Below are 27,990 nucleotides of genomic sequence, written 5' to 3'. Positions count from 1 at the left end.
AGCGGTGGTCGCGGATCGCCGATCTTTGGATCCTTGGAGCGGCACAGTGGGACCTTTGGCCGTCTCAGCTTGCTAGATTAGTTAGTGAATATGAGTTCAATAAATATTTGCACACTGAAAAAATGTTAAACTTTGAGTGCTTATATCTCCTAAACTAAAACTATCTTGAAAATTCAATTGGAAAATTCTCTACTAGATGCGTACATTAAATTTATCTAAAGCACTCATACAATTTTTTACTATTTCGGCCCCACTGTGCCGCGCCAAAAACATCAGCGACCACGCTGCCCTACGGTTTCGGCAAGCAGACGATTCATATTTTGTTTTTGTATTCTTTCTCTCGAGACACACCGACTCGACGCTGACCGAGGCATTGACGAAGCCGAGTAGCGTTTCGGAGGCGAAGCTAGCGTAAAAGAGAATTGAAGTAATAGCCCCGCGCGCCCGTACCGTGAAGCGTCAAACGAAAATTGAAAAAGAATTTGTTCCTCATGCAACATCTTGGTATTGTATAGTCTTTGGTTAGAGCCAGCATAGAAACAAACCAAAGCAAAGCATCAACAAAATAGGAAGGAGGGAGGGAAGGAAACAGTGTACAAGACGAAACGTTTGGGAGCACCGTTACTCGCCCTCGTACACCTAGAAAACTAGCGCCCGCTCATGCGAAGAGCCGCCAATGTGTGCAGTGTGCTACGAGTAACGGGACAGCAACGGTTCTTCTTTTTTTTTCTTTGCTTTATTCCCTATGTTTCGGCACTCGCACTCTCTGTATTTTCTTGATACCCTTTCCGAGGCTAGATTTGACAGAATTAAGAAATTTGTTTGTTTTTTTTAAAGGTAATGTTTAATTATATTTGAATACGTTTTACACACTGGATTCCATTCGGATCCCCTCGCCATACATATGTATCTACCATGAAAGATTGTATCTATGTATGTATGTATGTATGTCCTCGGCAGCCGAAGTTGATCTTTCCTTTTGATTGGGTGAAATTGTACGCGTGTAAGAAATAGAAAATAGGAATCTTGGAAATTGTGTGCTGACAGGCTGCACCACAGTGAATGTGCAGGGACAAGGCTAAGCAAACAGGCAATCGTTGTTCTTATAGCATTATTTCACTGTGTTATTGCTCTAATAGTTCACTGTATTTGCAGCTCTTCTTGTACTCCCCTCACTTGGTTTCCATTAACTGGTTGATTGTCTTTTAAATTGGAATGCTGTGCATTTTATTCATATATACTTATACGGCTACTAAAGTCTGTATTTCCTGTAGAGTAGAGATGGGTTCGACTACCTTTCACTTTCATCAAAGGACGTAACCTTCCCCACTCAGAGGTCGCTGCTGATGCACAAAGTCACAGTGCTACTTTTTGTACATGGCTGTCAGAGACTGTACATTAGGTGCAGTTCTGATACCAATGTAGCGAACGGGTCGCTCTTCGAATGTTAAGCAATGTGTCGCGGTTTCATTAACACTTTTCGATCCCACACAATTCCAGTGAGTCAGGTCGCAAGAAACATGCACTTCGAACCTGATGCTATATGAGCCATATTGGAAAATAAGTTCAATAAAGTTGATTGCGAAAAGGTTTCTCAGCTCGAAGACTATATGATTTTGCTCATCCTGGAAACGGCGCGCAAGATGTTTCTCTGATGCCACATTCTTCTCCGGCAACACGACGACACGGTAGGGCAGATTCTTTCCGGTATCCACTTGACCAATGGCGTTGAATATTTGGTCCGGCTCGAATAAGCCAGAGGGGCGTACCTCTTGCACCAGCTGTTGGACAGTCAAAAGCGGGAGACGTACGAGCTCAGCCACCGTCTTGAAGTCCTCGCTCGGATGGTTGTCCCTCCATTTGCATACAGCTCGAAAGATATCAATTTCGAGGGCCGCCAACTTGTCCCGTCGCAGGAGTTCCTCAAGTGATTCCTTGGACAGCTTTTCGAAGGAATCATGTTTTACTATGTCGGAGCCATTGTTGTCGATGAAATTGAGGCATTCTTCAGCCCGTTGGTTGAGATTTTTGCGGCGTGCGACATCCAGTATCGTGCACACATTACTGACAGAAAGATTCTGCTGCAGGTATTTTCCTATTCCCGACTCGACGACCTGCAACCCGTAAAGATGGGCCAAATCGAGCACATCGATAATGGTGTCCACGTCCAGTGTGGACAGAGGCATCTTCCCCGAGTAGAGATATCCCAGGATTAACTTGAAGGCTTCAAGCGGCACCTCCAGCGGAACTTCCCGTTGCAATTAAATGTTATTCGGTGCTCCGCAGATTTAGTACTGCTTGCATGACCGATTAGTCAGATCGAACAACTAAAAAATGATCGGTGCGGAAACGAGCGCGCTGATAAGATAAGATTGGAGATCCCACCACTATCTACTATCGATAGGGTACGAGTAGACCTCTCGTGTACACTATGCTTATAGCATTGTTTGATCAATCAAGCATTTCTGCCCGAGAAAGGCTTACATTTCGGAGAGTAGCTTCATCCTAAACACTTCAGTGTTCAACTCCGGCGATCGTGTGCGCCGCGCACCCTGGCAGTCCGTGCTTGCCCAAAGAAATCTCAGATCGAAATTTTGAAAGTGATTTTAGATCAGCTGCGCTTTTAGGCCTCTTTCCGGCCTAGTGTGCGCGAGACCAAATTCGAAATCAACGGAACGGTTTATTCATTCGTTGATTTTTAGAGCTGGTTGCAAAATGATCTAAAAGCTCTTGCTCTGTCAGTTTAAAAGCTTCGATCGTCGAAGCTTTTGGTTTGAATATTAAATTTGAGGCTTTTGTTGATTTATTCCCTGGGACTGCTGTGACTTTTGGGATCATAAAGTCTCTGCTTGGATCCTATCCTTTTATGGCTTCAGCTAAAAATAAAATCTTTACATACTTATTCACTTTATTGGCAGACTTAAGAGTTATACAAGATCTTCTAGTATACTTTTTCACAACTTAAAAAATATACATTCACAAAACTATTTACAATGGTGGCTCTCTCAATACGTACAGATCTCCGGCTAACCAAAAATATTCTGCTTGATGGCGGGCCAAACGCCTTGACCCCGCTTCGGGGTCAATTCGTTGTCAATCTCTTTGTGATACTGCTCCCGCAGCAGGGGATCGAGGGGACCCCAGTTTTTCGTTGGAGTGAAAGCGCCAGTGATCTTCTCACCCAAAGTTCTGCCCGGATCCCGGACAATGGCCACAATCATCCACACGGGCAACTGGAGAATGCCAAAGGCAGTGATGGTCCAACCGATGCCTGGGAAAACAAAGGGCGACCATTGATCAGTGATCCATCAAGTGAAAGGTGTTTCGAGGGAACACTTACTGTACGCCCAGCCTGGGTAGATTTTGTCGTTGTAGGTCAGGGGCTCATAGGTGGCATAGAAGTAGATCAGGATTACAGTCATAATCAATGGGGTGAAGATGCTCCAGCAGAGTCGCCAATAGAGACCCACTTTGCGGCCCAGCATGAACTCAATGTCCTTGCAAAGCCGATCAGTGCCATAGATCCAGCCAATGGTGTAGAGCTCTGCAATGCCCAGGACCAAGGCAATCATTGAGGCCCCAAAGAAGTCCACTAGGGTAAGCATATACTGTCCGCCCTAATGTTCAAAGACAACCAATAACTAAGCCATTAAGTCTTAAGTATTACATTGATTATCTTACCGGTGTTATGTACATCAAGCCAATGGCAAAGCTAATGATTGCTATAAAGAGGGAACACTGCCATTGCTTGAAGTGTGGAAAACGATCTCTTATGGCCGTCACCGAGCAGGAAGTCATGGCGATGTTCGAGCCGATTCCCAGGACAAACAGCATAAGGAAGAACAGCACCGAGAAGATCTGCGGCAGCTGTTTGAACTTTGCAATGGCATCGGGATACGAGATGAAGGCGAGGCCAGCGCCGCCCTTCACCACAGTGCCAATGTCATCGGTGCCGATCTCGTGGGCCAAGTGCCCGAGGATACCGAAGATGGTGAAGCCCGCCAGCAGGGATGTGATCGTGTCCAGACCCGTGACAATCGCCGCATCCCGATGGACATTGTGTCCGAATTTGTTGAACGACGAGTACATGATGATGTTGCCAAAGCAAACGGAGAGAGAGTAAAAACATTGCGTGACGGCGGCATACCAAACTTTCGGATCCAATATCTTGCCCCACTGCGGCTTGATGAAGTACAAGATGCCATCGGCGGCGCCCGGCAGGGTGACGGCACGGATGAGGAGTACACCCATGATCACATAGGGGAAGATGGCCAGGAAATAGGAGGCCTTCCCGGAGCTCTTGACGCCGCGTCGAATGATGAGGAAGACGCACAGCCAGGCGACGAATAAGCCAATGACCAATTCCCAGTTGGGCAGACCAATGCCATCGATGATGTCGTGCTTCTCGTGCAGCACTTCCTTTCTAAATATTTCAATTGAAATTGAAAAGTGTCACAAATTAATGGAAAGATCGAAGGGTACAGACCAACCACCAATAATAAAATCATTGTTAGGATAGAAACCATCACCATACGAGAGTACTATCCCCCACTTACACAAAATACCATTCCGAACTGGTCCGAACCCGTTGACTCTCATCATTTATTGTGTAATTTTTTTGTATCGGTTGATCATCCTGTGGATCTTGTGGATCTTGTGGATCTTGTGGAAGCCAATTACGTGCATCGGGGGCGGAATCAATGCAGTTGCTACCCCACTCCTCGTGGCATTTGGCCCAGGGCAATGGGTTGCGGAATGATTCATAAAAGTATCGACCAATTATCGCCACCAGTGCGGCATAGTATGTGCTGAGCATAAACACCTGCAGTGCCTGACCGATTCCAACACCTTTCCGGATGACAGATACAGAAAGTAAAGACTTTTAAAGACACAATTCAAATGAGAGAGAGAGAGAGAGAGATAGAGCGTGGGAGATTCGTGTTATTCATGCTTTGAGGATGATTATGATTATTTTGATTCTGATTAAAGACAATGATAGTGAAAGTGCAAGAAAGAAGGAATGGAAGATTTTTTATAGAATGTACGTTTTTTAGTTCAAATTATTTTTAAGTAAATTAAGTAAATTCTTAGTTAACGAGTTGTCATTTATAATTTACTCTTGGGGCATTGTAACCTCTCAAAGATGTTGCTATGTTGCCTTAGTTGCTATTTTTTTGGCTGATGAGTTGATAAGAAGAAGTGATTAAGATCTTAGAACTCTGATCATTGGCCGTTAGGATTGGAGGAGAAGCTTACTAAAGAAATCAAATGGAACTCTCATCGTTCAAAGATTGATGATTGTCGGAATGAATAGAACAATAATCACAGAATCGATGTATTTCTGACGGAACCAATGAAGAATATTCTAGGGAGCTCTAATGTTCCTCGAACCGCTCCCCGGTGCGGTTAATAGCGTCGCGCGCCATGCAGCAGCGCATATCGGTCGGTTGGAGTGCGTTAAAGGCTTTGGCCTAATGTGGCGTGGGCATGATATGCAACGTCCAAAGATAAGCCTCTTAAAACTATCTCCCAAACAAATATTCAACAAGGAATCATTGAACCAATTACCATTAGGAAAGGTGAAAATAATGGAGTACTTTCTTGCAATGCAATCGATCTTCTTCCATCGTGAAACAAGGTTAATGCCAAGGCTATACTGTGTACAGTGATTGAGTAATTCAATCTTCAAGAACCTCCATTATTGAATGCCGATGATACTGATGATGATAATGATGATGATGTTTGCCAATTGGAGCAACTGTCACTGAACCCTCTGATGGCTGTTGCAATCGCATCGACCGATTGCGGTATCCACCAGTATCCTCTCTCAATTAATGGCAATTTAGGCGCCATATTTGCGTGTATGGTACTCATTCAATTAGTGCCGCATGCCAATAAAGCGAACGAATGCTCCCATAAACTTGAGTTGAGTCTGGGTGCCGGGATTTCACCAGAGTCACAGAGTATCGTGCGATAAGATTACCCCACAATGCACCCACAGAACACCAGAAAACATGCCCCAAAAGCAAACACACACAACGGCAGAAAGAGACCACCAACAATAATGACACCGAGACCGAAACCGAGACCCCCAGCAACAGCAAACGACAATACAAACCACTTACAGAAAATACAGCTCGGCGGATGCCACCGGCTGCTGTTGAGGCATATCCATATCCATTCGGTTATTGGCCAATTTGGAGGTGTTACCCAGACTGGAGGCGACACAGGTGGACTCCCATTCCGAGCGGCACTCGGACCACGGCAGTGGCGAGCGAAACGATTCGTACAAATAACGTAGGGTTATGCCCATTATAGCGACATAGTAGGTGGTCACCATGGATATGGACACAACCTGACCAATTCCAACACCTATACGAGTACGAGATGCGGTGTCGAGGATGGGTTGATGAGCACAAATGATGATTTACGTGGTTCAGATTCAGTTCTTTTGGTTGCTATGCTCTTGCTTGAAGGGTAATCTGATATTCTTTGAGGGTTTAAACTGTGGAAGTTGAATAACTTACTGGTATCATAGCTAACAAAAAATCCAATCTAATTTACAGAAAAATATATTCAAATCGATCAATTTCTTGGTTGGAACTATTAACTTCCAGTTTCGATTAAAATCGATAATTATCGAACAACAGATAGAACTGAAATTTTGCGTATTATATTAGATATCCGTTTACTTCTTGAAAGTATAAATATTCCCTACTATCTACGTCAAGTGTCTACAATTCACAAAAGCATCGCTTGAAATCGATAATTATCGATTGACAGCAATCACTTCTGCTTCTGGTATCTTCGCCGCAAGAGCATCAAAACCTCGAACTGAACCGAAAAAGTGAACTTTCACAAACGCTTACCTTTCATCGCTGGACACAAATCGAAAACCTTTACTGAACCGCGACTGGAAAACTGACCAATTACCATTTCCAGATAGTAAATCGGTTTGCCAATCAGAAACAGCACAATGAGATATGGTATGAGGAAGGCACCACCGCCATTGTCGAGAGCGGTGAAGGGGAATCGCCAGACATTGCCGAGGCCCACCGACATGGCGATGCAGGACATTAGGAACTCCACTCCCTTGCCCCAGGTGGCACGTTCCTCTGACAATTTGCCCGCTCCTGCCTCCTGGTCGGCATTATCGCGACCGGCTGCTGTAGCGCCCGGCACCGGACTGTTGGACTGTATGAAAGAGCGATGTTTAGTTGGCTCATAGTTTGTTTTCGGGACCAAACCGCTTACCGATATCACCACAGTGCTCGCTGTGCTGCGTCCATCGTCGCCTATAAAAGCTGGATTTTGGTGATTATGATGCGATGTTTCCATAGTTTCCTGCAAAATACAGTCAACAGTTCTATTAGCAGCGAGTTTTCAAGTTCAACTGAATGGGAATGGGAATTCTGAATTCTGAATTCTGAATTCTATTGTGATATGCTTTTTTTTCGCTCAGATCACGATTAGATGAAAGAAGCTGTATAAGTGACAATCAGATAAACCAAAAATGATCTTGAAGATAAGAAATGATGTCACTGTCACGAGCTAGAGATAAGGCTAGACGAATGGTTAGCCATATAGAGAAAGAGTGACCGACTGTCTTGGCCCTTTAGATACTGCAATTTATTGTCTGTCTGGCATAGATAATGCAAGAGGTTTTCAACTCGAAATATGTGCTTTGCAAGTTCCATTAGATATCTGTGGGGCTCCGTCTTGGTGGAGAAAAATTCACAGAATGAGAGTCAAATGTTTTGCCCTGCTATAGATTACAACAAATTAAGAGCAAATTTAATACTCATAAAACAATTAACAGGACTGTAAAAATTCGCCAACTAAGGAGTAAATTTCTTCAACAAAAGAAGGCGCTGAATGTGATTAATTTATATAATTAACACCTTATTTCATTTACCAACCAGTGTTGTTAGCTCACTGAAATGATAAAGTGATTTGGGATATATATTATATATCAGTCGTTTGTGTACCAAAATCGTTATATCTCATAAATTTGTTGCTTTGGCTGTGCAACCGGCTGACAATTACCGCGAAATATTGACACGTTTGCGCTTATATTAATTCGCAATTATTGATTTAACCGAGAAGTGGGCACGTTTCGCGATCGAAATTTTCGATCGATATTTATGAGGGTTTGTCAAAATAATTGCAATTGATTTTCTACTATTGCGTGAGTCACAAAGAATAATTGATGGAACTAATGGAATGCGAAAATCGGGAATTTCTCAACTTGTTTACATATTGTTGGAATAATACCAATGAAATTTGTAAAACTATTTTATTAATTTCGAAATAGTGTAATTCGTTCTTCGATGATTACAACAAGGGGATTTCAGTGAATATTTCATAGAAAAATCTATAATAAAGCGCTGTTACTGTTAAATAAATTTAAAAAAACCCCGTTAAATGTAAAAGACGTAAAGGAAAGTCTTAACGAAGATCCAATATACGTATATTTCGTTTAGCGCTTGGATTATCTTTCCCCTTTGAGTATTCCTTATATCTTTAGCGAAAAATTCAAGAAATTTGAAAGCGGAACAGATCTTTAGGTCCTTGTAAATGTTTATAGAACCCTTAGAAAGAGTCTATTTATTATATGCCACACTCCCAATCTCTATATGATACTCGTAAAATTTGTACAAACAAAAAATCTAATTACGAATGTTGCAACAGATTGTTTTTCAGGTAATATTCGTATCTCTTGTGTTGTAAATGCACTTTGTTGACAGATTGATGTGCGAAAAATGTAGATAACAGACCTGTTACGATCCTAATTAAGAACGTATATTGACATTGATAAATCTTATTGCAGAAAATAAAGAAAGCAAAGAAACACTAGGGTCTAGTCGGATTGGCATTGACCGATTGAAAGGGTTTAGCCAACACATATTTTACAGCTATTAAAACTCATCTTGAATTCTGATTCATTAAATATTCGTATAGAAATTGTTGTAAAATTATTCACCGCACGCAAATTGTGGCAGAACGCAACAAAAATTCCCCCCAAACAAATTGACGTCTTTAAATCCGCTTTAAATTATTTTCATTATTTTGTTGTATTTATTTTCAGAATAAAACTGGTTTTCTCCTTGCTCGTTGCTTGTTAAAAGTGTTCTAAAAAAGTTCCCCCCCCTCCGCCAACTTGGGGATGACTCAGACCCAGAGACAAGATCTATTCTTCTTTTAATTTTTGTCGAGGCTTCTTGGAATCGAATTAAGAGAATGTCTCAAGTGACGTCATGAATGTCAAGCAGTTGTTCAGGTGAGTTAATAGCAGTTTTAACTGGTTTTTAAATTTACGATCCGATCGGTTTCTTTTGTAAGAAAAGAAGGGTCGAGAAGTGTAGACAAGACAACGAAACTGAATGGAATAATGGAAGATTTTTATACATTTATTACTGTAACAATTTCTTTATATTTTAAAAAAGACCTAAAAAAAACATGAATACCGAGAAAAATTTCTAGTAATTAATGCTCACCTGAAACCTATTTGGAAGCATACAAATATGATGCTTTAAGCCACAGATGGAACCCCCACAGTTTTAATGGTACCAGTCTCTAAAAGATACAGAACATATTCGTTTCCATTCATAAAGAGCCCGCTTTATTTCCTGATTCACGCTCTACCTTTGATACAGGTATTACTTTACCATACTCTGTGTTGTGTTTGTTTAATGCCTTGTCTGTTTTAGCAAGTACTTGTATCCATAGCATGGCAAATCCATTGCAAACTTTACCTTCGTTCAGAGTCAACAAACACTTGAATCGAAACTACCGCCAGAGACTACCGTCTGAGAGGCATTAGCATGCAAAAACGTGTTTTTAAAATATGACCAGCTTGTTGCGCTGGCAGCCAAAACAAATAGACGGTAACGATCGAATCGTTAGACGAATCACAAAAATATATACACAATATACAAAAATACATACATACATATGCATATATTTATGAGCTTTTGTGTCTACATTGCGTATACGTCATCAGTTGAAAGAGCCAACCAAAAAGGGTTGAAATTTGATGAAATGCGAATCTCGGGATACTCTAACGTTGGAGTATATTTATAAAGTTTTTTTTTTTTTACTAAATTACGTGACGAAGAACTTCAGAGGAATTTTAATAGTTTTTTTTTGTACTTTCGGCGGTTTAAAGTGAAACTTAAAATAGTTCCTTCTGCTGGTTTGTTCTTAAATTTACTCTGTAACAAATGTTTATTTTTCCTTAGTTTAGGTACTTCTGTGAGTGCTTATTTGACTCATTTATTTATACCCTTTTTAAATAGTTTTTGGTGGCTTTAAAACCTTTTAAAATTAAATTTCTTTAGAATTATATTTAATTTTATTAATCAACAGTTTCTAATGGCTTTTAGATTATAATAGTAATTTTTTCAAAGATTTTGATTCGTTCTTTGATGATTTTAAAGATGCATTCTGTGCCTTGATACTTTTTACCTACAGTAAATATCCATTTATAATGGTTCAAGCTGATGGATGAGAGAAGCCGTCTTTGAAATTATTTGAAATTCAACCAATAGCCAAGTTCTGTCCTAAGACCTATTATTTCAAAGTTAAGAGCACCTTTGAAAATCTCCTGTAGAAGAAGAATCTTAAGAAATAAGACCATTTCTGGAGTATGTTTTGAGGGGTTCCATAATATTTAAAGATCGTGTCATTCCGTCGTTTCGAGGGAGAGGAATCCCTTGCCAGCTCCATTATAATCTCTTTAAAATAAACCCTAAAAAACCTTGCTCTTAGTGTTGATATTTTTTTTTGTATAGTTCAGATAACCTTATAGTGACGATTCGCACTGTATAATTTGCATGATCTGTAGTACTTCCTTGAGCGGATTTATTGGTGATTTACCTGTTGCTTCGGCTTCTTCTGTTTTGTTTCTTTTTGCTTCTTACACGTTCACTTCACAGTTTTGCGGTTCACTTCACTTGGGCGACAATTAATTTTAAGCTGATTTACAGTGGTTATTGTTGTTGTTGTTGTTGTTGTTGCAGCTGTGGTGGTGGTGGTGGTTTAAGTTTGTTGTTAAAAGGTAAAGTAGCTGGCCGCCTTTAACCGCTTTGAACCGGCACTTAGCTGGTATTTCTGTTGATCCAAGGCTATGTCTTTTTATTTCAAATGTTAAACCACCAAAAATGCAGCTATTTGTATATTTTTTTTGTCAATTGTTGGCCATCTTCTCGCACTAAACACACACGTTATTTTTTTTTTGTTTGGTGGAAAATCACTTTGTTGGTTTTTTTTGTTTTTTTTTTGGCAGAAACCTTTACGAAAACCCGTTATTATTATTGCGCTAGCCAAAAAATCGGTTGGCGCGTATTGTTTTCCACTGATCGGATCGCTGTATCTTTCTGTACACAAGCCGAGTGCTAGCAGCCAACTGAATGGGACAGGGCAAGGCTTTGATGGTTTTATTGTGAACTTGACTTCACTTCAATTCACAGGCAGGCCAGCGATCCAACGGCTCGCTCGGCACAGCGTCGGAATATAGGTGAAAGCTTTGTTGTGACCCAGTTTGAGAGTCATGTGTCTTGGCTGAAAGAACGTGCGGCTTGTGACTTGTCCGCGTGGTAGGTGCGGGTCTTTGATGAGTGATCTTTGGGCGGGTGGTTTGAGTCTATGATAACGGATTTGGAGTAGGATTTCGACTGGGAGTAGCTATAGGATTATTTGAAAGATGTTGACCACCAATTTGATAAGAATATCATTAGAGGGAAAGTGACAAAGAAAGCTTTTAACAAAGATTTCTGAAAAGGTTGAATCTTGGAAGAAATGAGATTCTCTTTTGTGATGGCCTTAAAAATTCCCATGATGCGGCTTGGGACTTGGCTGTGTAGTAGGTGCGTGTCTTTGATGAGTGATCTTTGGGCGGGTGGTTTGAGACTGTGATAACGGATTTGCGTAGAAATGACAATGGCTGCTCGAGAGGGTAAATCATGTGGGGAATGAGAGTAGATATAGGATTATTTGAAAAAAGGTTATGCTTCAATTTTATAGAAATATTCTGGGAAGAAAAATGGCGAAGAAAACTATTAACAAGAAGTCCTGAAAAGGTTGAATCTTGGAAGAAATGAGATTCGCTTTTGTGATGGCCTTAAAAATTCCCATGATGCGGCTTGTGACTTGGCTGAGTAGTAGGTGTGGGTCTTTGATGCGTGATCTTTGGGCGGGTGGTTTGAGTCTGTGATAACGGATTTGGTATACGATTTCGAATGAGTTTAGATTTAGGATTATATAGATAAGAGTCTTCAAAAAATTGAATCATGTTCGAATCTAGATTCTCTTTTGTGATGCTTTTAAAAATGCCCATTATGTAATGCTTTAATGTGTTGAAATAATGCATATAGACATTATCGAGCCATTTGGAAATCTCTAATGATGTCCTACATAAAATAAGAGTTTTTCTGTTCTAAAATATTTATAAAGTGTTACATTTACTCTGTGATCGATCCAGTCCCTGTACGTAACATTTTTTCTTTGCTGCACTTTTCCGCCCTATTCATTCTCCTCTCTTTTATACAGTCCTTTTTTCTAAACAACTTCCCCCTGAGCTGTTAACCGTTGACGTGGTCAACTTTTGCTGTGGCTTGCAATATATTTTACACAGAGGTAAACTAAAAATGTGCAATCTGTAAGTTTTGTCGGTCTCCTCTACACGACAGTCATTTCATTTCGGGCCAACAGCAGCAGCAGCAGCAGCAGGGACACAACAGCCAAAAAGCCAGAGAGCGAGAGAGAGAGAGAGAGAGAGAGAGACTGGAAAATGGTTAAGATTTCCTTGGCCAAGACTTTTGCTTAGTTTTTAATTGCAATTAAAAAGTTGTGTGCCAGCCAGCAAACGACAGAGAAAGGGGAGACACACGCACACAGAGAGGCGGAGAGAAAGAGAGGGACATACATTTGGTGGAGCTCGGCGTACTGTCCAGCAATGGATATTGTCCCCAAGGTCCAGTCATAATGACAAAGACCAAGAAGACAAAAAGAAGAAGAAACTGCTTGCAGCCCAGCAGCAGCAGCACCGCAAAATGGCCATGCAACCAATTTTGCAGCATAAAACAAGGCAACTCCTTGGCCACCACAAAACCACCAACAACACACGCTCTGCCTCTTTTCCCTCTTTTCCCTTCCCGCGAACACACACACACTCATCCAGAGAGGAGCGCCGCATCTCTACAGCGAAACACCGAAACAATTCTTCGGCAGACTTAATGATTTTTGGCTTAAAGTTTTACCAGTTAGCAGTATTTTTGCAAGTAGTTAAAATTTTATGAGACACAGAAAACCCCTTGGCACCCAAAGGCATTGTTTTATGCATTTTCCAGTGGTCCAGAGAGAAACAACAACACCCTTACTCGTCCCAGGTTTCCTTATCTTCTATAGGAAAAATCAACGACAGAGCCAGACGAAAACCCAAGACCAAGACCAAGACCAATGACGACACGACACACACAAAAAGCGAAACGAAAACTTGATAAAAACTTTTATCATAACAATTTGTGTTGTTTTCCATAGACGCTGCTACACTGGTCCTCATCCTGCTCATCCTTCTGCCGCCACAAGTCCGGCTTCTGGTCTCCTGCTCCTGCTCCTTCTGCCCAAAAATATGGGGAACAATGGGCCCAAGTGTGCCACATAGTGTGTGTGTGTGTGTGTGTGTGTGTGTGCGTAATGAGAAAAGTGTAAGTGCAACTTGGCCATTGCCCACAGCCGCCCTGGCCCCCTCCCTCCAAAAGAAAGCACAAGATGAGTAGCAAATGAATCTCACAATTTAAGTTCAAGAAGAGTTGAAGGAATTTTCTAGGGTGCAAATTTAAGTTTCGATCTTACCTGTTCAAGAGAATTCTTGGCCAAGAGTGCTTGAAGAACAGGGAAGAGAACAATCTGCAGGTTTTATGGTTATTACTTTTATATATATACATAGAATTTTTGGAGAAATCGTGCCACGAATGTAGTGAAATATTTTCATAGGTGTACATACATACGTATGTCTTTAATACGAAATAACTTATTTATTTGGTATTAAATACTTGAATACATATAGGAAAGCCATAAATTTCAGTACCACTAATAGGGAGAGAAAATTGAGGAGGACCTTGAGGAGTGAGGATCGAGAAAGAAGAACTTCGTGAGTGCGTTCACTGATCTCTATCTGATTTAATAAATTGAATATAACGATAATTACGAGAAAGGTAGCGTTGGATTTTACACATAAAATTCCTTTCTGTTTTCAGCATCCTTGCTGGGTTCTTGGTTTCTCGTGTTGCGCGTCCTGCAGCAGAGCCCCTCAGTCGTGCCGCATCGCTGGATCATTTCCCTTAAACTCCCCTTTCGTTGTAGTGCTGTAAAAGTGAACTTTTCTAAATTTTAACACATTTAAATGATAGTTTTAAAGTTCATTTCATTTTATTAATTCTATTGTAATGTTTGGAACTTTGGCCTCGGATCATCTCGCCCTCCGTTTGAACTCTTTCTTCTTTTTGGTTGGGGGGTGCGTGGAGGGGTTAATGTTCATCCGTAAAATCAGAAAGTTTCGGTTGTGCAATTTTTCGGCACATTTGACTGCATTTCCCTGGCGCTGCACAGGGCGCTGTCCTCCATTAACTTTCTTTTGGGAAGGGCGGCGGGGTTTGGCGATGGCCCAGAGGCTGCAGCGGACAGGATGTGTCCATGTCGACCGCCTCAAAGGCTCCTTTGGCTTTTGTGGCTAAACCAGAAATCATTTTACTCGTGTCTCCCCAGGAAAATCTCTGCCTCCAAGAGTACCCTCTCTACACTCTACTCCACATGTTATGTGTAAGGTAATCTCCTTTATTACTGCGGCAACTTTTTCCAGAGCAGAGCTGAGCAGAGCCGAGCAGAGTTGGTGGTAGCACACCAGACATAAAACAGGATTTCCAGAAGCTTGGACTAGGACTAGGACCAGGACGAGGACGAGGAGGAGGACTCCGCTGTCGTTTACAACTTTTGCATAACATGGCAATGGGACAAAACTGTGAGCATTACCCAAATGTTTATTTGCGGGATCTTTCTTCTCTATTTTTCTCCGAATAGCCACGATGCACATAAAACAAAGTTCTCCACATATTATATATTGGAGGAAAATCTCATAAATTACACCCAAGATGAGTGCTAATTGAAAATGATTCCTTATACAAAAGATATTTGTGCTGGCATTTCTTTAGAGAGACCCTCTTGATTATGCTAATTGAGTGACTCTCTCTCTCTCTCTCTCTCTCTCGCTCTTTCTTGCAAAAATCAAAAAGTATTCAGGAAAAGGTAATTTTCGGGACTTTTTGTTGAATACTTTTAGGTGGAAACACATATTCCAATGCCTGTCTCTCAAAAGGAATTTCTATACATTTTGTTTTACTTTTGCCTCTTCGCTTTATTTCTCACTTCTTTCCTTCATTCCTTTCGTCCGCCATTTGGTTTTTATGGCCACACGCGCAAACGCCTCTAAAATTTAATGCGTTTGGGTCCTGTACGAGGATTTTGTGTGTGTTTTGAGGGGGGTTTGGGGGAAAAGTACAGTTTCATATAATGGATTTATAATTTCCGCTCATAAGCGGAGAAAGACATTGAGAGTGGCATTTGGTCGAAGGAATGTAAGAGTACGTATTGGCTTGTATACCAGATTATTCAGATTATTGGAATCAGAGCATGTCCACAGAAGATCTTAAAATATTCCCTTATTTACCAAGCCTTAAGCTCCTCCAAAATACAATCGATTAATTCCCTCTAAAGATCGCATAATTTTTGGGTGATGCAGGAATAGTTTGAATAGTTTTTTGTTTGGTCAATGGTTGGGTTCTGCCTTCGCGCCGTTATCCTCACGCATTTTGCCGGCCCATCAATTGTGGTTTGCATTTCGCATTTTGCTGCTTTCCCCTGACTTCCCGACTTCCCGACTTGACATCGTTTCTGACTGTCCTGTGACTGCCTGTTTGTATTTTATGAGTGGCTCGCAGTCGTGGAGAGCCATGCGGCCGCGGCGTGTCTCTAATGACCCGCGACAGCAGCGGGACGGTTACGATTTTTGGGGGCACCGCCTTTCGACTTCCTGCATATTGCATTGCAGCTGCCATAAAATTTGCCATCGCGCAGCAAAAGGACAAATACGGAATTGGGGCCTCGGAAAAGTCAGTTGGCAGTGCAGTTTATTGGTTCGAAATTTTAATTTGCCAATGGGGCGGGGCGGGGCTGGACGGGTTGTGGCATTTGGTCAATCGGAGTTTTGTTGTTCTTTTTGATTTTATGAAGAGAGATTTGATGGGACCTTTAGGGAGTGGTGTTTTCAAAAAAATGAGACCTCTGCAAAAGAAAACTTTGGTCACCTTACCAACACTATTAAGGCTTGCCAACTTACCACCACTTCTTTGGAAAGAAATCAAAGAGATAACTTTTATGATCTCAAGAATAAAGCAAAAAGATTGTAAAACAATTTATTTTAAAACTTTATGGCTTTTAAATCTACGTTTATTTATGCCTCTGCAGCTTTATTGATAACTGTTTACCAACACTATGTACTTTTAACAAATTCTCGCAAGGAATATTCAATTCTTTGGTCTTTTGATATTTTAGGCATAAGTTTTTATTCATTTTATCACAATTCCTTCAAAACAAATATTCTTTACCAACACTAAAATTCATAGATCAATAGCCAACAATACAACTAGGATTACACCTATCAAACGAATATTTGCCACAATTAAATTAAAGTAAATTAATGGACTTTCAAGAACTAGAGCACTTTAGGGCCTTTAACCATTTTCAAAGTTGTTTTTTTCATCCCTTTCGAACACTGAACCCAATCACTCGTACCTGGAGTGTCTGTCAATTGGGTTCGATGCCACTTGAACCCTTTTTTGTGTGTTAAAAGACTGGAACGATTAATGAGAAAATGCGAAATCCTTTTTATGTTTTGTCATTATTTAATTAACAAACAATTTGTGACGGCTCATTGCTAATTAGGCGCGAGCGCCCCATCAAAGGGGCGCCCATAATGTCGCCCCACAAGTCAGAAGTCTGTCGTCTGGCAGAAAAGCATCGAAGCGAGCTCCGATTTCCACTTTCCACCTTTCAGCCTTCCGACACATTTTCCAATTTTCACACCCAGCGTGGCGAAAACAATTAGCCAGGGAAAACCAAGACAAAAAACAAGAAAGACAAAAAAAAAAAAACTGCTGCTTTGTCTGCTGCCTGAGCCGGGAATCCTTTCAAGTGTTTATTTTTTTTTTTTTTGTGAGGCAAAATGAGGTCTTGGAAAAGGTGGAATAAGTGAAAGGATACCTACCGGATGACACTTGGAAATGTTGTACGTATCTTTAAATTTTTCATTGAAAAGTTGTCCCACTAACGCGGTGGAGAAGTTCATTTGACAGCGGAGGGGTGGGGGAGGGAAACTTGTGGTGGGGGTTTGGGGCTTGGAGTGGGGAAAACTTGGCAAGTGCACGCACCACAAGAGTCAGCTAACTATAACAACTTGCATTGCATGCCTCTTTGAGTCGAACAACAGCTATAACAACTAGCACGGCATTAGTGGTTGGATGGAGACGGACAGCGCTAGTCCGGAGAGAGTCCAGAGTCCGGAGTGGCCGGAGTGTCCGGAGTGTCCGGGGGGAACGAGTCCCAGTCCAGACTCTCTCTCGCTCTCTGGGTTGCAATGGAATCGTTGTCATGGTCACGTTCAACATCTGCCGCTGCTTCCGGCTGCTGCTCCGCACGAACGGACGATGAATGGCGGCCATGTTCCATGCCCCCATGCACCATGTTCCATGCACCACACCACACCACACCACACCACACCACACCGCAACAATTGTCAAACAAGCCAGAAAAATGGCGGCTTTTTGCTAGAGCTCCTCCTTCTCTTCTTCCTGCTGCTGTTGCTTCATCCTCCTCATGCCACTGCCACTGCCTCAGGCATTGGTGTTGCATTCGGTTATCCATTGATAATTTTTTTCCTTTTTTTTTTTTGTTTTTGTTTGTGGCAAGCATCTTGTTGCAGGCTGACTAATGATATGGATGCCAGAGTTCTCCCTCCTTCCTTGAAGCATATTAAGCGGAGGAAAAGTGAAGTTTATTGTGTCAAATTTAAAGCCCAGGCAAAGAAGACTTCAAGACGTTCTTTTGTTTGCAAAAAACTGGTATGGCAAGGCTTTTTATAGTAAGGAAAACTCTCGTGATAGATGTCAGGCAACTTATTAGGATATTGACATGCAATGACTGGGGCATAGATAGAACCAAGCGACACCCAAGTGACACCCCAGCGAAGCATTTCATAAGCGGATCTCAGGCAAAATTAACCGAGGAGCGCTGCTGCATCTAGCGGTTTATGTTCAATATTCCTTTCAGACCGTGATTACGTTTTGTTCTCAATATTTGCACCTCTATTTGATGACCGATGGCAAATCGAGTGTGTTTCTCACTTTGTTCCTTTTCACCACATGCTGAATTCTGTAGAAACATTTTGAATGAATTTCAATCATTTTTGGCAAAGAAAATGCTGTTCAGCTCATGTTTTAGACCAAAATGCATCCATTTTGGGTGTCCTGAATATCGGTTAATTCCGAAATTTAGAAATTTTGTTTCAAAAATTAAAAAACAAAAATATTTAAGGGATAGGGAATATGGAATTGGGACTTTAAAACGATTTTCCTTAACGTAAAAATTATTATTTTAATTTTTTTCGCTAGGAACACTTACAGAAATGCTAAGTAATATTTACTATTCATGGATTTAATATATTTCAATTATTTTTGAGGCCCCTCGGGGTGAGTGGACTATCAAATATTGTTTGGGGTTTGTCCCTTACAATTATTTACCATTTGGTATTTTGTAGTCTTGCAAGAGCAATTCCTTGAGCATTTGCTGATATATTTCTTAGCCTTTTGTTGTGCCCACATCTGTCGCTGCCAGAGGGAGTTTTTGCTCTCCTCTCCGGTTGTTGCGACTGAGAAGCAGCAGGTGCAAGGATCCAAACGTTTTTCTACCGCCGTGTGTGTGTGTGTGTGTGTGTGGCTCTGTGTGAGACTCAATTCAAAAATACTTAACAAACATTTATTTGAATTTTTGCTCGTTCGTTCAACTGCTTTTGCCAGTTGTTGTAATAAAAATGCAAATAGCTCCGAAGTCGGAATGGGTTTCGGTTAGTCGCATGCAAAGTGCCAAAAGCACTCGTTCTCTCTCTTTCCCTCTCTGTCTGCCTCACATCCTCTCCTTCTATATATATGTACATATCTATATGTACATATAGTATGTATGTATTTCCTATTTCGCTCAACAGCATGCACATAATTTTAATGCCAATTCAATTTAATGGTTCATTTCATATAAAAATTGTAAAAAGTCATTGCTGTGGCCGAAAAATGGGTGAAAGTATTGTGCGAAGGGCCGTGGGGGTGGGGCCTTTGGAAAACCCGTTGAAAACTCCTTCGAATATTTGATTGTTGTATTTCTGCATATTTTTGTTGTTGTTGTTGTTGTTGTTGTTGCCTGCCACTTTGGCATTTTGTCATGCGTGATTTTTAGGGCAAGCAGGGAGCTGCAGCAGCAGTGGGTGCCCGCCGCAGTTTTGGTTGCAAGTTTTCTCGCTATTGTGTTGATGCAGCTGCGTGGCAACAAAGGGAATTTTTTTTTATATTTATATATATGTTTTTTTTCTTTTTTTTTGGTGTCACTCTAGAGGTAGTTTCGGCCGTAACAATCTTTTGTAGGCTGTTCTATAAATCGAGAGAATATCAAGATTTATTTATGCATATATTTACACCAGCAAAAAGGCTGCTGCAATTAAGTAATACTCCAATATCCTTTCCAGGGTATACTAATGATCGTTGCTATCCTTGGAAATATTTGGATTTAATTTTCTTTTTTTTTTTGGGTATTTTCTGTCGCGCATTAAATATGCAGAACATGCATTTGCATTTTGATTTCGCCACAACTGATATATTTTGTATTTACTATATACTCGTACATATGCATACAATCCGTATGTCAATGGAATACACACACACACACACACACACATATATATGTACGAATGAGGGGTTCCCTATACTTATTTGAAGGCTATTATAGATAGCAAACGTTTGGGATGTAAAGTCCTCGCTCCCTCTACCTCCTGTCCCTGTCCCTGTCCCTGTCCCCCCCTTTTGTGAGCTTTGACATTTTTGATTTATTTTTATATATATATATTTTTTCTGCATTTATTTGATTTCTATGCCAAATTATATATTGAATTATTGTTGGTATGGCAACTGCCGCTGCGCTGTTGGCCCTGACATGCCAAAAAAGGTTCTCTGTATACGGTTAATGGGTATCATTATAACAAGGGTATATGCATGGTGTGCTAAGCCAGAGGCATGGCCTGACTTTAAAACTCAGTAGATATTTTATTAGACTTAAGATTAATTAATTAATAATATAATATTATTTCTCTACAAATTATACATTCAATTTTTCTACAAATTCTCACGCCTTTTTCTAAAACAAAAAACCATAAATTGGAAAATTCTCGAATGAAAACTAATTCTGAATTTATATATGAAAAAGTTAAAGCCAAATAATTTATGAAAATAGTTGTAAAATTTCTAAAAAAGTAATTAATTGGTCTAGTTCCTGGATGTCAAACATTCAAATTAATTTGAATACCTTTCCTTTTGTATGAAGTGCCTCCTCCCCATCGCTGTAGGGAACTTTGTTGGGCGGTGAGGGGGTAGAATTTTTCAATTTGATTCAGCAGCCAAACAAACGTCCATCCACACACACACACACACACACACACATCCCACACATACACCCACGCATGTTTTGAGGAACTTTTCTGAACCGTTTCTTTTTGTGGGGGGGGGGGGGGGAAGGAAAAAAAACTCTTCACAGAATCCGTGTATGTGGCACGGCATGGTCCTGGGGTCCTGTTAGCATCTCTGGCATTGCTAGGATTTCTCGGCAATTTGTATGAGGCTTTGCTGGCTGCTCCTGCCCCACGGGGCGGTGGGCAGAGAGCGACCTATCGCGGGAGAGAGTTCAGTTCGGATCAAAACAGCTGGAAACTACAATATGTGGATTGTGAGTGGAATTGCTGTGTTCCCTTCTTTTGTACTTAATATTTTTTTTCTTTTACGTTTTTTATGTGTGTGCGGTGTCACATCAATCCCAGGCAGGGGCGCATCCAGGGGGCCTATGCAGAGTCAAACGATACTCGTATCTCTAGGAGAAGGAAGCAGAAAAGGGGGCTTTCATACTCACCGCGGAATTGAATTTAAAGCTGACAATAATGGTGTGACGAACCGATTCAGCTGGGCTGCCTCAGCGGTCGGTGGGCTCGCTGCAACAATATTTGTATGTTGCCCCGACGACTAGTAAGAAGGCACGGGTTGGGTTTTGTACTGATATGACAACTACGCTTTATTGGTATCTTAGAGCTATCTTACGCTATTCCGACTCCGGTGCTGGCTCTACCGTTGGTTCTCCTCTGCGTTTTTGGTGAGCGTGACCCACCCTGGACCCCCCAAGGCGTCTCCAAGCGTGGCACCGCCGACTCTACTGACTGGGGCCAGCGTCAGTCGGCGCCTGACGCGTTCGCTCTCACTTGACTCACTTGGTTTTTCGGCCCGAAGGTGTCTCACTCCCTGTGGGATGCACTCCAAGCGTGGCACCGTTGGTTCAAGGGATTGGGTCCTTTGGCTCTGGGCTGTATGCTCGAGTCCGCCTCTCAATCCTCACACAACGCGTTCGCTTGGCGGAAAACCCCGATTCTCCGCGTCCCATGTTTGGGACGTTTCAAAAACCCCGCGCGAACGGCGCGCGCGCGCTTTGTTCTCGAACCGGTTGCACCCTGGCGCCCTCCCTCGGCCTCGCCCAGTGCGGTGTTGCCGTATCTCTCCGATGTGAGCGATCGATTCGTTTTCACCTTGTCGATAGTTCGCATAGGCGCTCTTGTGATCCGCTCGATATAGGGTAGGGTCGCTATTCTGACCTACTCGATATGGCGTAGAGTTGCCTTTACGATCCACTCGATAAAGCGTAGGGGCGCTTTTGTGATCTACTCGATATCTCGCGGCGTGCGTATTCTACTTTCGCATCGCGAATTCCTCAATGGACGTTGTTCCGGGTTTTTTGTTTGTTTTTCTTGTGCCTGTCCGGTTTCCCTTTCTGCCGTCCGCTGGTGCGCAGGCCTTCCGGCGGCCCTTTGGATGCTTCGGGTAAGTTTTCCACTCTCTTTCACGCCTTCCGCCGCATTCATTCATACTTTACCGATTATTTCTAGCGATGCCCCTCTGTTCTTCTGCTGAAAGGTAAATACCATGTACTTCTTCTCTTTTATTTTTTTTTATTCGTTTTTGTTTTTAATTCTTTTTCTTTCATTATTCCTCTTCTCTACTCTTCTCTTCTATTCAGTGTGTTGCCCGGAACACCTCCTGCCGATCGGTGGACACCGATAGACGGTACCGGACGCCACCGTCGTTGACCAGGCGCTTCACCCTCCTCGAAGTTGGCCTCATCCGCGCGAGAGAGCGCGTGACGACGGCCGGCCACTCCTCGCGTTTGATGGGCTGCCACCGTGGGTTGTCAGCCGGCCCCGTCTGGGGCCACGATGCCTGACGCTGCAGCTCGGGCCGGCGCGCCTCTGCCCGCTCCCCTGGGCACGACGTCTGTCGGCCTAGCTTTGGCCTCTTGCTCTGGCCATTGCCAGGGACCTCGCTCCCATGGCTCAGGTGAGCGTTGTTCCGCGAGTGTGTCCTCCATCGCTTCCGTCGTCGTCTTCGCGCCGTCTTCTGCTGCCACCGCCCCCAGTGTCGTGTCGGGCATCGTCGCGTTCGCCGGCCTCTTCGCGTCGTCGTCGGTCGTCACCTTGAGCGGATCTTTGGGCACCATCCCGACTGTGGGTGCCGCCGCTGGGCCTGTTGGCTCCTGTGGCCGTGCTCGTCGCCTCGGGTCCCGCTCGTTGCTGGCGCGTGGTGCCCCCATTGGTGCCTGCATTGGCTGCGGCTCCTCGACCACGTTTTCGGCCTGCGTCGGTAGTGGCTCCTCGCTCCCGTGGGTTTGTCGACTGCTGGTCTCCTTGCCGTGTTGTCGACCTTCCCCTGGTGCGTGCCGACGACTCCTTTCTCTTGGCCGTACGCGTCGAATGCGTGGACGACCGCTTCAATGGCCGCCCCTCTCTGGGCTCCTCCAGTTGGCTCTCGCTCGCTGCTCGCTACCGTTTTGAAAGTTATCCGCGCCTCTCGCCGCGTTAACCCTGGGGTGCCCCGGGGTTTTGTTAGCTTTCCTTCTGTTCACCTTTTTTTTTTTGATTTTTAATGGCCCTTTCTACTTCCAGGTCAGGCGTCGTGTTGTTTGGCTTAGGGATCATCCGATTCCCCAGCCGGTAGACCGCGCACGGGCGGCATTCGCTTTTGTCCCGCCTTCCCCGACGTTGGCAGCTGTCTCCAATGCCCTGGACCCGGACCCGAACTTCGGCTCATCATCGGAACCCCCTTTCCGGGGCCACCTCGTCCGTAGACGCACCACGCAACCCGCTCCCTGGGATAGTGGTGATCCGGGTATCTGTTACTTTCTTTACCCTTGCTCAGTTTCTATTGGTTGATGAGCTAACTCTTATCCTTCTTTCCGTAGGTCCGGCTTGATCCGTCCGCCTGCCACAGTCTGCTGCTTAGTTTTACAGCCTCTTGGCTTTGCCGATTTTAGTTGTAAGAGGATTCTGGAAGGCCTTGTCCTGCGTGGCATTAAGTTGGGCCGCTCATTCCTGCCCTTGTGGATGATTCCTGTCCTGCGTGACACGAGTGGTTCCTAGTTTTCCTGATCCTTAGTTGTAAGAGTATCCTGTACGACCTTGTCCTGCGTGGCATCCTCTTGAGTCTCTCCTTTCTGCCCCTGTCGACTGTCTCTGTCCTTCGTGCCCCCGTCCATCCTTCCCCGTCTGCCACGCCCGTTACCCCTCCTCGAGGGGCTGACTACGATTCGGTTCCAGGGCTTGTCCTAGGGGTTCCCTCACCGGGCTGTGGCTTCAGGTTACAATTTACAGATGACCGGGGACACGAAATCCATTATGACTTTCTCAGAAAATCAAATGTCATGCCAGCAACATGAATGCTATGGTATGATTTAATTTAATCCTTAAATCAATTGTTTTTTTGTTCTTTTTTAGTGTATTTTTTGGATGTAAGATGATGTATTTACAGATCATTTTTTGTTCATTTCTTGAAAAGCCCCATTTCATCAAAGCTTTTACGATGAAATATATCCATTTATCTACTATCTATATACCAAACATCTAATACAGAATTTTCCAGAGATTTAAATTTATTTAACTTTTATTCAAATACTGTATTTGTTTTTGATATCTTTTATTATCTATTACATCTAACATCTAATCTAATATATACCAACAGCTTCCTTAAATTTGTTAGCGCCTTCTAGATCGATTTAACTAACGAAACCCGGCACGAAAAACCACCCAAAAAAAGGGATTACGCAGGTAAAAACCATATTCTCACCGTTTTTCGTGCCAGGTTGGCCAATAGATCTCTCTAACTTCCACTTAGGTTGAGTTTTTGAAGGGTTGCAATTTCTCCATAGTTAAATGGATCTATCCTAAGCTGTGAAGTTTCCCTGAAACTAGTATTTTCCATCGTTTGCTATGTCCAAAAATGTACATACTTATGTGATGATTCTATAGAATCAGTGCTACTTTTTGTTCATGGCTGTCAGAGAAGATACCGAATGTATAGAGCCACTAGGTACAGCTCCCACACGAATGTAGCGAACGGGTCGCTCTTCGAATGTGAAGTTATGTGTCGCGTTTCCATGAGGACTTTTCGATCCCACACAATTCCAGTGAGTCTGGTCGCAAGAAACATGCACTTCGATCGTCATGATGCGATTAAATGGGGTATATTCGCAAATAAATTCAATTAAGTTGATTGGGGAAAGGATTCTCAGCTCGAAGACTGTACGATTTTGGTTATCCAGGAAACGTCCCGCAAGATGTTTCCCTGATGCCACATTCTCCCCCGGCAACACGACGACACGGTAGGGCAGATTCTTTCCGGTATCCGCTTGACCAATGGCGTTGAATATTTGGTCCGGCTCGAATAAGCCAGAGGGGCGTACCTCTTGCACCAGCTCACTATGGTCCGAACGACCACTTTTGTTGGCCAAAACCTAATTTTTCAAAGTCAAAACTGAAACCTGGTTTTGATCGCTTCGCATTAGAAAAAGATCGACCATTAAATCTGCGTACCAGAAATTTCCATAGATGGCGCCACATTCGCAAAATCAGCTGTGCAACCCAACTGTTTTTATAGTAAAGCACGTGAAGGGAAAAAGTGGCAAATTAATAACCACTTTAGATATCTCAAAAATTGAAAAACGCCAAGACGTGATTAAATTTTTTTGATGAATCTTAATCTGTCGGGTTCTTACTACGTGTTTTGAGTTTTTAACTGTCTCTAGTAGTTCTGATGTCTTCGTAATTGAAGGTTAAAGTGAGGCCTTCAACATGTGCCAACTTGTAATGAAAACTAATTTTTGAAAAGGTTTACAAAGTGAGTCCTACCTAGTCCCACCCTGAAACCTTTTCTGTGTCGTAGATTGATAAATTCTTTTTGAAATGTATATAGTTAGAAATGCCACTTTTTACCACAATTCTTGGAATTTGCATTAATAGAGCATAACCTCAAATTCGAAAATGCAGATTTGTTTGCCGAATGGAATTCAGAGAAGGGTAAAATTATCAATTATTTGAAAACGGATCTTAAGGCGACATATCATATGAAATTAATAAAGCTTTTGAAGATACCAGCAAGAAAATTTGTTACCGTTTGGCAACATACCGGAACAAATGCCGGTAAAATTCAAAGATGTTTGAACGAAAATATGTGGATTGGCCACAAGCCTTTGTTATAATACATTTATCTTTATGTCCAAATATGCTAACTAAGTTCGTAAGGCTGTACAGGACCCAGTCGGAAAGCCGGCACATATCTCACTAAACGAGGCGTTAACCTTGCTTCTAGACAAGGATTTCGGCAATAATTTACGGAAACCTTTAAACGATTTTATTTTTATTTAAATCAAAATTTTTTTTAGTCGTGCAACGCCGTTTTCTTAAATAAAATATGCTTAATACTTTTTTTCACTATAACTAAAAATTTAAATATGCATTATTAAAAAAAGGGGCGGTGCCACACCCATTTTTTTTCTTAAATCCATTTCTTATTGATTATATGTATCCAATACAAAAAACTAAATGAAAAAATCTTGTTCCGTTCGGGAGTTATTAATTTTGGCCAACAAAAGTGGTCGTTCGGACCATAGTGCAGCTGTTGGACAGTCAAAAGCGGGAGACGTACGAGCGCAGCCACCGTATTGAAGTCCTCGCTCGGATGGTTGTCCCTCCATTTGCATACAGCTCGAAAGATATCAATTTCGAGGGCCGCAAACTTGTCCCGTCGCAGGAGTTCCTCAATTGATTCCTTGGACAGTTGTGCGAAGGAATCATGTTTTACTATATCGGAGCCATTGTTGTCGATGAAATTGAGGCATTCTTCAGCCCGTTGGTTGAGATTGTTGCGGCGTGCGACATCCAGGATCGTGCACACATTACTGACAGAAAGACTCTGCTGCAGGTATTTGTCTACGCCCGTCTCGACGGCCTGCAACCCGTAAAGATGGGCCAAATCGAGCACATCGATAATGGTGTCCACGTCCAGTGTGGACAGAGGCATCTTCCCCGAGTAGAGATATCCCAGGATTAACTTGAAGGCTTCAAGCGGCACGTCCAGCCGAACTTCCCGTTGGTTCGACTCGGCCAAACCGCCGTAGAGCAAAGCGCGGAAGTACTCAGAGCGCGTCGCCAGAACGAGACGGTGGCCCGGCAGCCGCTGATCCTCCACCAGGAACTCCACGTCCGAGTAGGGCTCGTTCATGCAGAGGCTGGCCATGTCCGCGACGAAGCTGTCGATCTCGTCGATGTTTTCCACAGTGGTCCCTTGATTTTTCTGGCTGCTCATTTTCGTCGCTGGATCTTTCTGTGTGGAATGGAAAAAATGATGTCTAAACGTGTATTCTTTGTGTTCCATAAACTCACTTTATTTCAATTTCTTGAAAAATGTATGCGCACAGATTGTTTTGTTCCTCTTTTTGTGGCGTTTGGCAATTTTTGTGTCAGTTTCTGCTGCTTCTATTTATGCAGGCTTTCAGGTTTCCCTTTCTTTGACTTCACAAGTCGGCACAGCGGCAGTCGGTGTTTTGCTTCGAGTTACTCTTGAATTTCGATAAATCGCTATCGTGCTATCGATATATATATGTATGTATATTTAACACGCCAAACATCGATAGAAATGAGATATTTTAATGAATATTTATTTTGTTTAAATCAATTAGAATTTCACAAATTACGTGGTAATAGCTTTCATCCGTTTCTCTGTAGTTTATTTAAAGGCTTATTACGGAGGTTGATCTGCCCGGCAAAATTTATAGACCTACAAAAACGCAGTGGGATTCAATGAAACGATGCCGAACGCACTGACTGTTGAAATCCAAATGATATTGTTCTCGCTCCGAGACTCTGATAAGAGAGCTGAATCAGCAAATTCTGGGTCCAGCGGCTGTCGCTGATCGTGTGTGGAGCTTAGAGAATTAGAAAGAATACACACCTATAAACACATACACACACATTTTCGCTGGCTCTCGTCCAGGGTATACTAATAACAGGGTTTGGTTTGGTCACTCGGGTTAGAAGCACTTGTATTCGAGCGCCGCTTGCGATACGGAGAGCCGTTAGTTATTCGATCTATGTCCATACCTAATGATATTCTACCATTTATTTGTCTCTCTCATTCGTGCCTTTTTTATACCCGATACTCAAAATGAGTATTGGGGTATATTAGATTTGTGGTGAAAATGGATGTGTGTAACGTCCAGAAGGAATCGTTTCCGACCCCATAAAGTATATATATT

At 42.5% G+C, this 27,990-nt stretch overlaps 3 protein-coding genes across 7 annotated transcripts in view; 1 reads left to right on the top strand and 2 right to left on the bottom strand.

Annotated features, from left to right (window-relative positions):
* Window positions 1–27,990, top strand: part of LOC6593658 (BTB/POZ domain-containing protein 9) — a 72,137-nt gene that overhangs the window by 22,474 nt on the left and 21,673 nt on the right. For all 3 annotated transcript variants that reach the window (XR_003408628.1, XR_003408629.1, XR_003408630.1), the window contains exon 2: window positions 9,089–9,280. The gene's annotated coding sequence lies outside the window, so the exon portion shown is untranslated. The remainder of the gene's footprint in view (window positions 1–9,088; window positions 9,281–27,990) is intronic.
* LOC6593360 (BTB/POZ domain-containing protein 9) lies at window positions 877–27,540 on the bottom strand. Its single transcript, XM_026987721.1, has 4 exons — window positions 27,430–27,540; window positions 27,119–27,321; window positions 26,819–27,059; window positions 877–2,248 (listed from the first exon to the last, which is right to left on the bottom strand). The coding sequence occupies exons 3-4, from the start codon at window positions 27,039–27,041 to the stop codon at window positions 1,365–1,367; spliced, it is 1,107 nt and encodes a 368-aa protein (XP_026843522.1). The 5' UTR covers window positions 27,042–27,059; window positions 27,119–27,321; window positions 27,430–27,540; the 3' UTR covers window positions 877–1,364.
* On the bottom strand, window positions 2,891–11,380 carry LOC6593359 (sodium-dependent nutrient amino acid transporter 1). Of its 3 annotated transcripts, none has more exons than XM_026987717.1 (8): window positions 10,879–11,380; window positions 9,498–9,576; window positions 7,255–7,344; window positions 6,870–7,194; window positions 6,126–6,372; window positions 3,682–4,423; window positions 3,341–3,617; window positions 2,891–3,271 (listed from the first exon to the last, which is right to left on the bottom strand). In XM_026987717.1, the coding sequence occupies exons 2-8, from the start codon at window positions 9,516–9,518 to the stop codon at window positions 3,027–3,029; spliced, it is 1,947 nt and encodes a 648-aa protein (XP_026843518.1). In that variant the 5' UTR covers window positions 9,519–9,576; window positions 10,879–11,380; the 3' UTR covers window positions 2,891–3,026. The 3 variants fall into 3 exon arrangements, with proteins under 3 accessions (XP_026843518.1, XP_026843516.1, XP_026843517.1); XM_026987715.1 differs by lacking the exon at window positions 6,126–6,372 and adding an exon at window positions 4,557–4,848; XM_026987716.1 differs by lacking the exons at window positions 6,126–6,372; window positions 9,498–9,576 and adding an exon at window positions 4,557–4,848.

This window comes from Drosophila persimilis, unplaced genomic scaffold (genome assembly GCF_003286085.1).
Source record: "Drosophila persimilis strain 14011-0111.01,24,50 unplaced genomic scaffold, DperRS2 tig00000124-arrow-pilon, whole genome shotgun sequence".
Classification (NCBI taxonomy): Eukaryota; Metazoa; Arthropoda; class Insecta; order Diptera; family Drosophilidae; genus Drosophila; species Drosophila persimilis.
Note: the sequence above shows the minus strand (reverse complement) of the source record. Positions and strands in the feature narration are given on the sequence as shown.

Excerpts from the sequence above, each read along its gene's own strand:
- LOC6593360 (XM_026987721.1), bottom strand. The coding sequence starts at position 27,041 with ATGAGCAGCCAGAAAAATCAAGGGACCACTGTGGAAAACATCGACGAG. Across the intron at positions 2,249-26,818 it reads CGAGTCGAACCAACGGGAAG|TTCCGCTGGAGGTGCCGCTT; the intron begins TTCGGCTGGACG and ends TGCAACGGGAAG.
- LOC6593359 (XM_026987715.1), bottom strand. The coding sequence starts at position 9,518 with ATGCTTCCAAATAGGTTTCAG. Across the intron at positions 7,195-7,254 it reads CGAGCACTGTGGTGATATCG|TCCAACAGTCCGGTGCCGGG; the intron begins GTAAGCGGTTTG and ends TCTTTCATACAG. Across the intron at positions 3,272-3,340 it reads CTACCCAGGCTGGGCGTACA|GCATCGGTTGGACCATCACT; the intron begins GTAAGTGTTCCC and ends TTGTTTTCCCAG.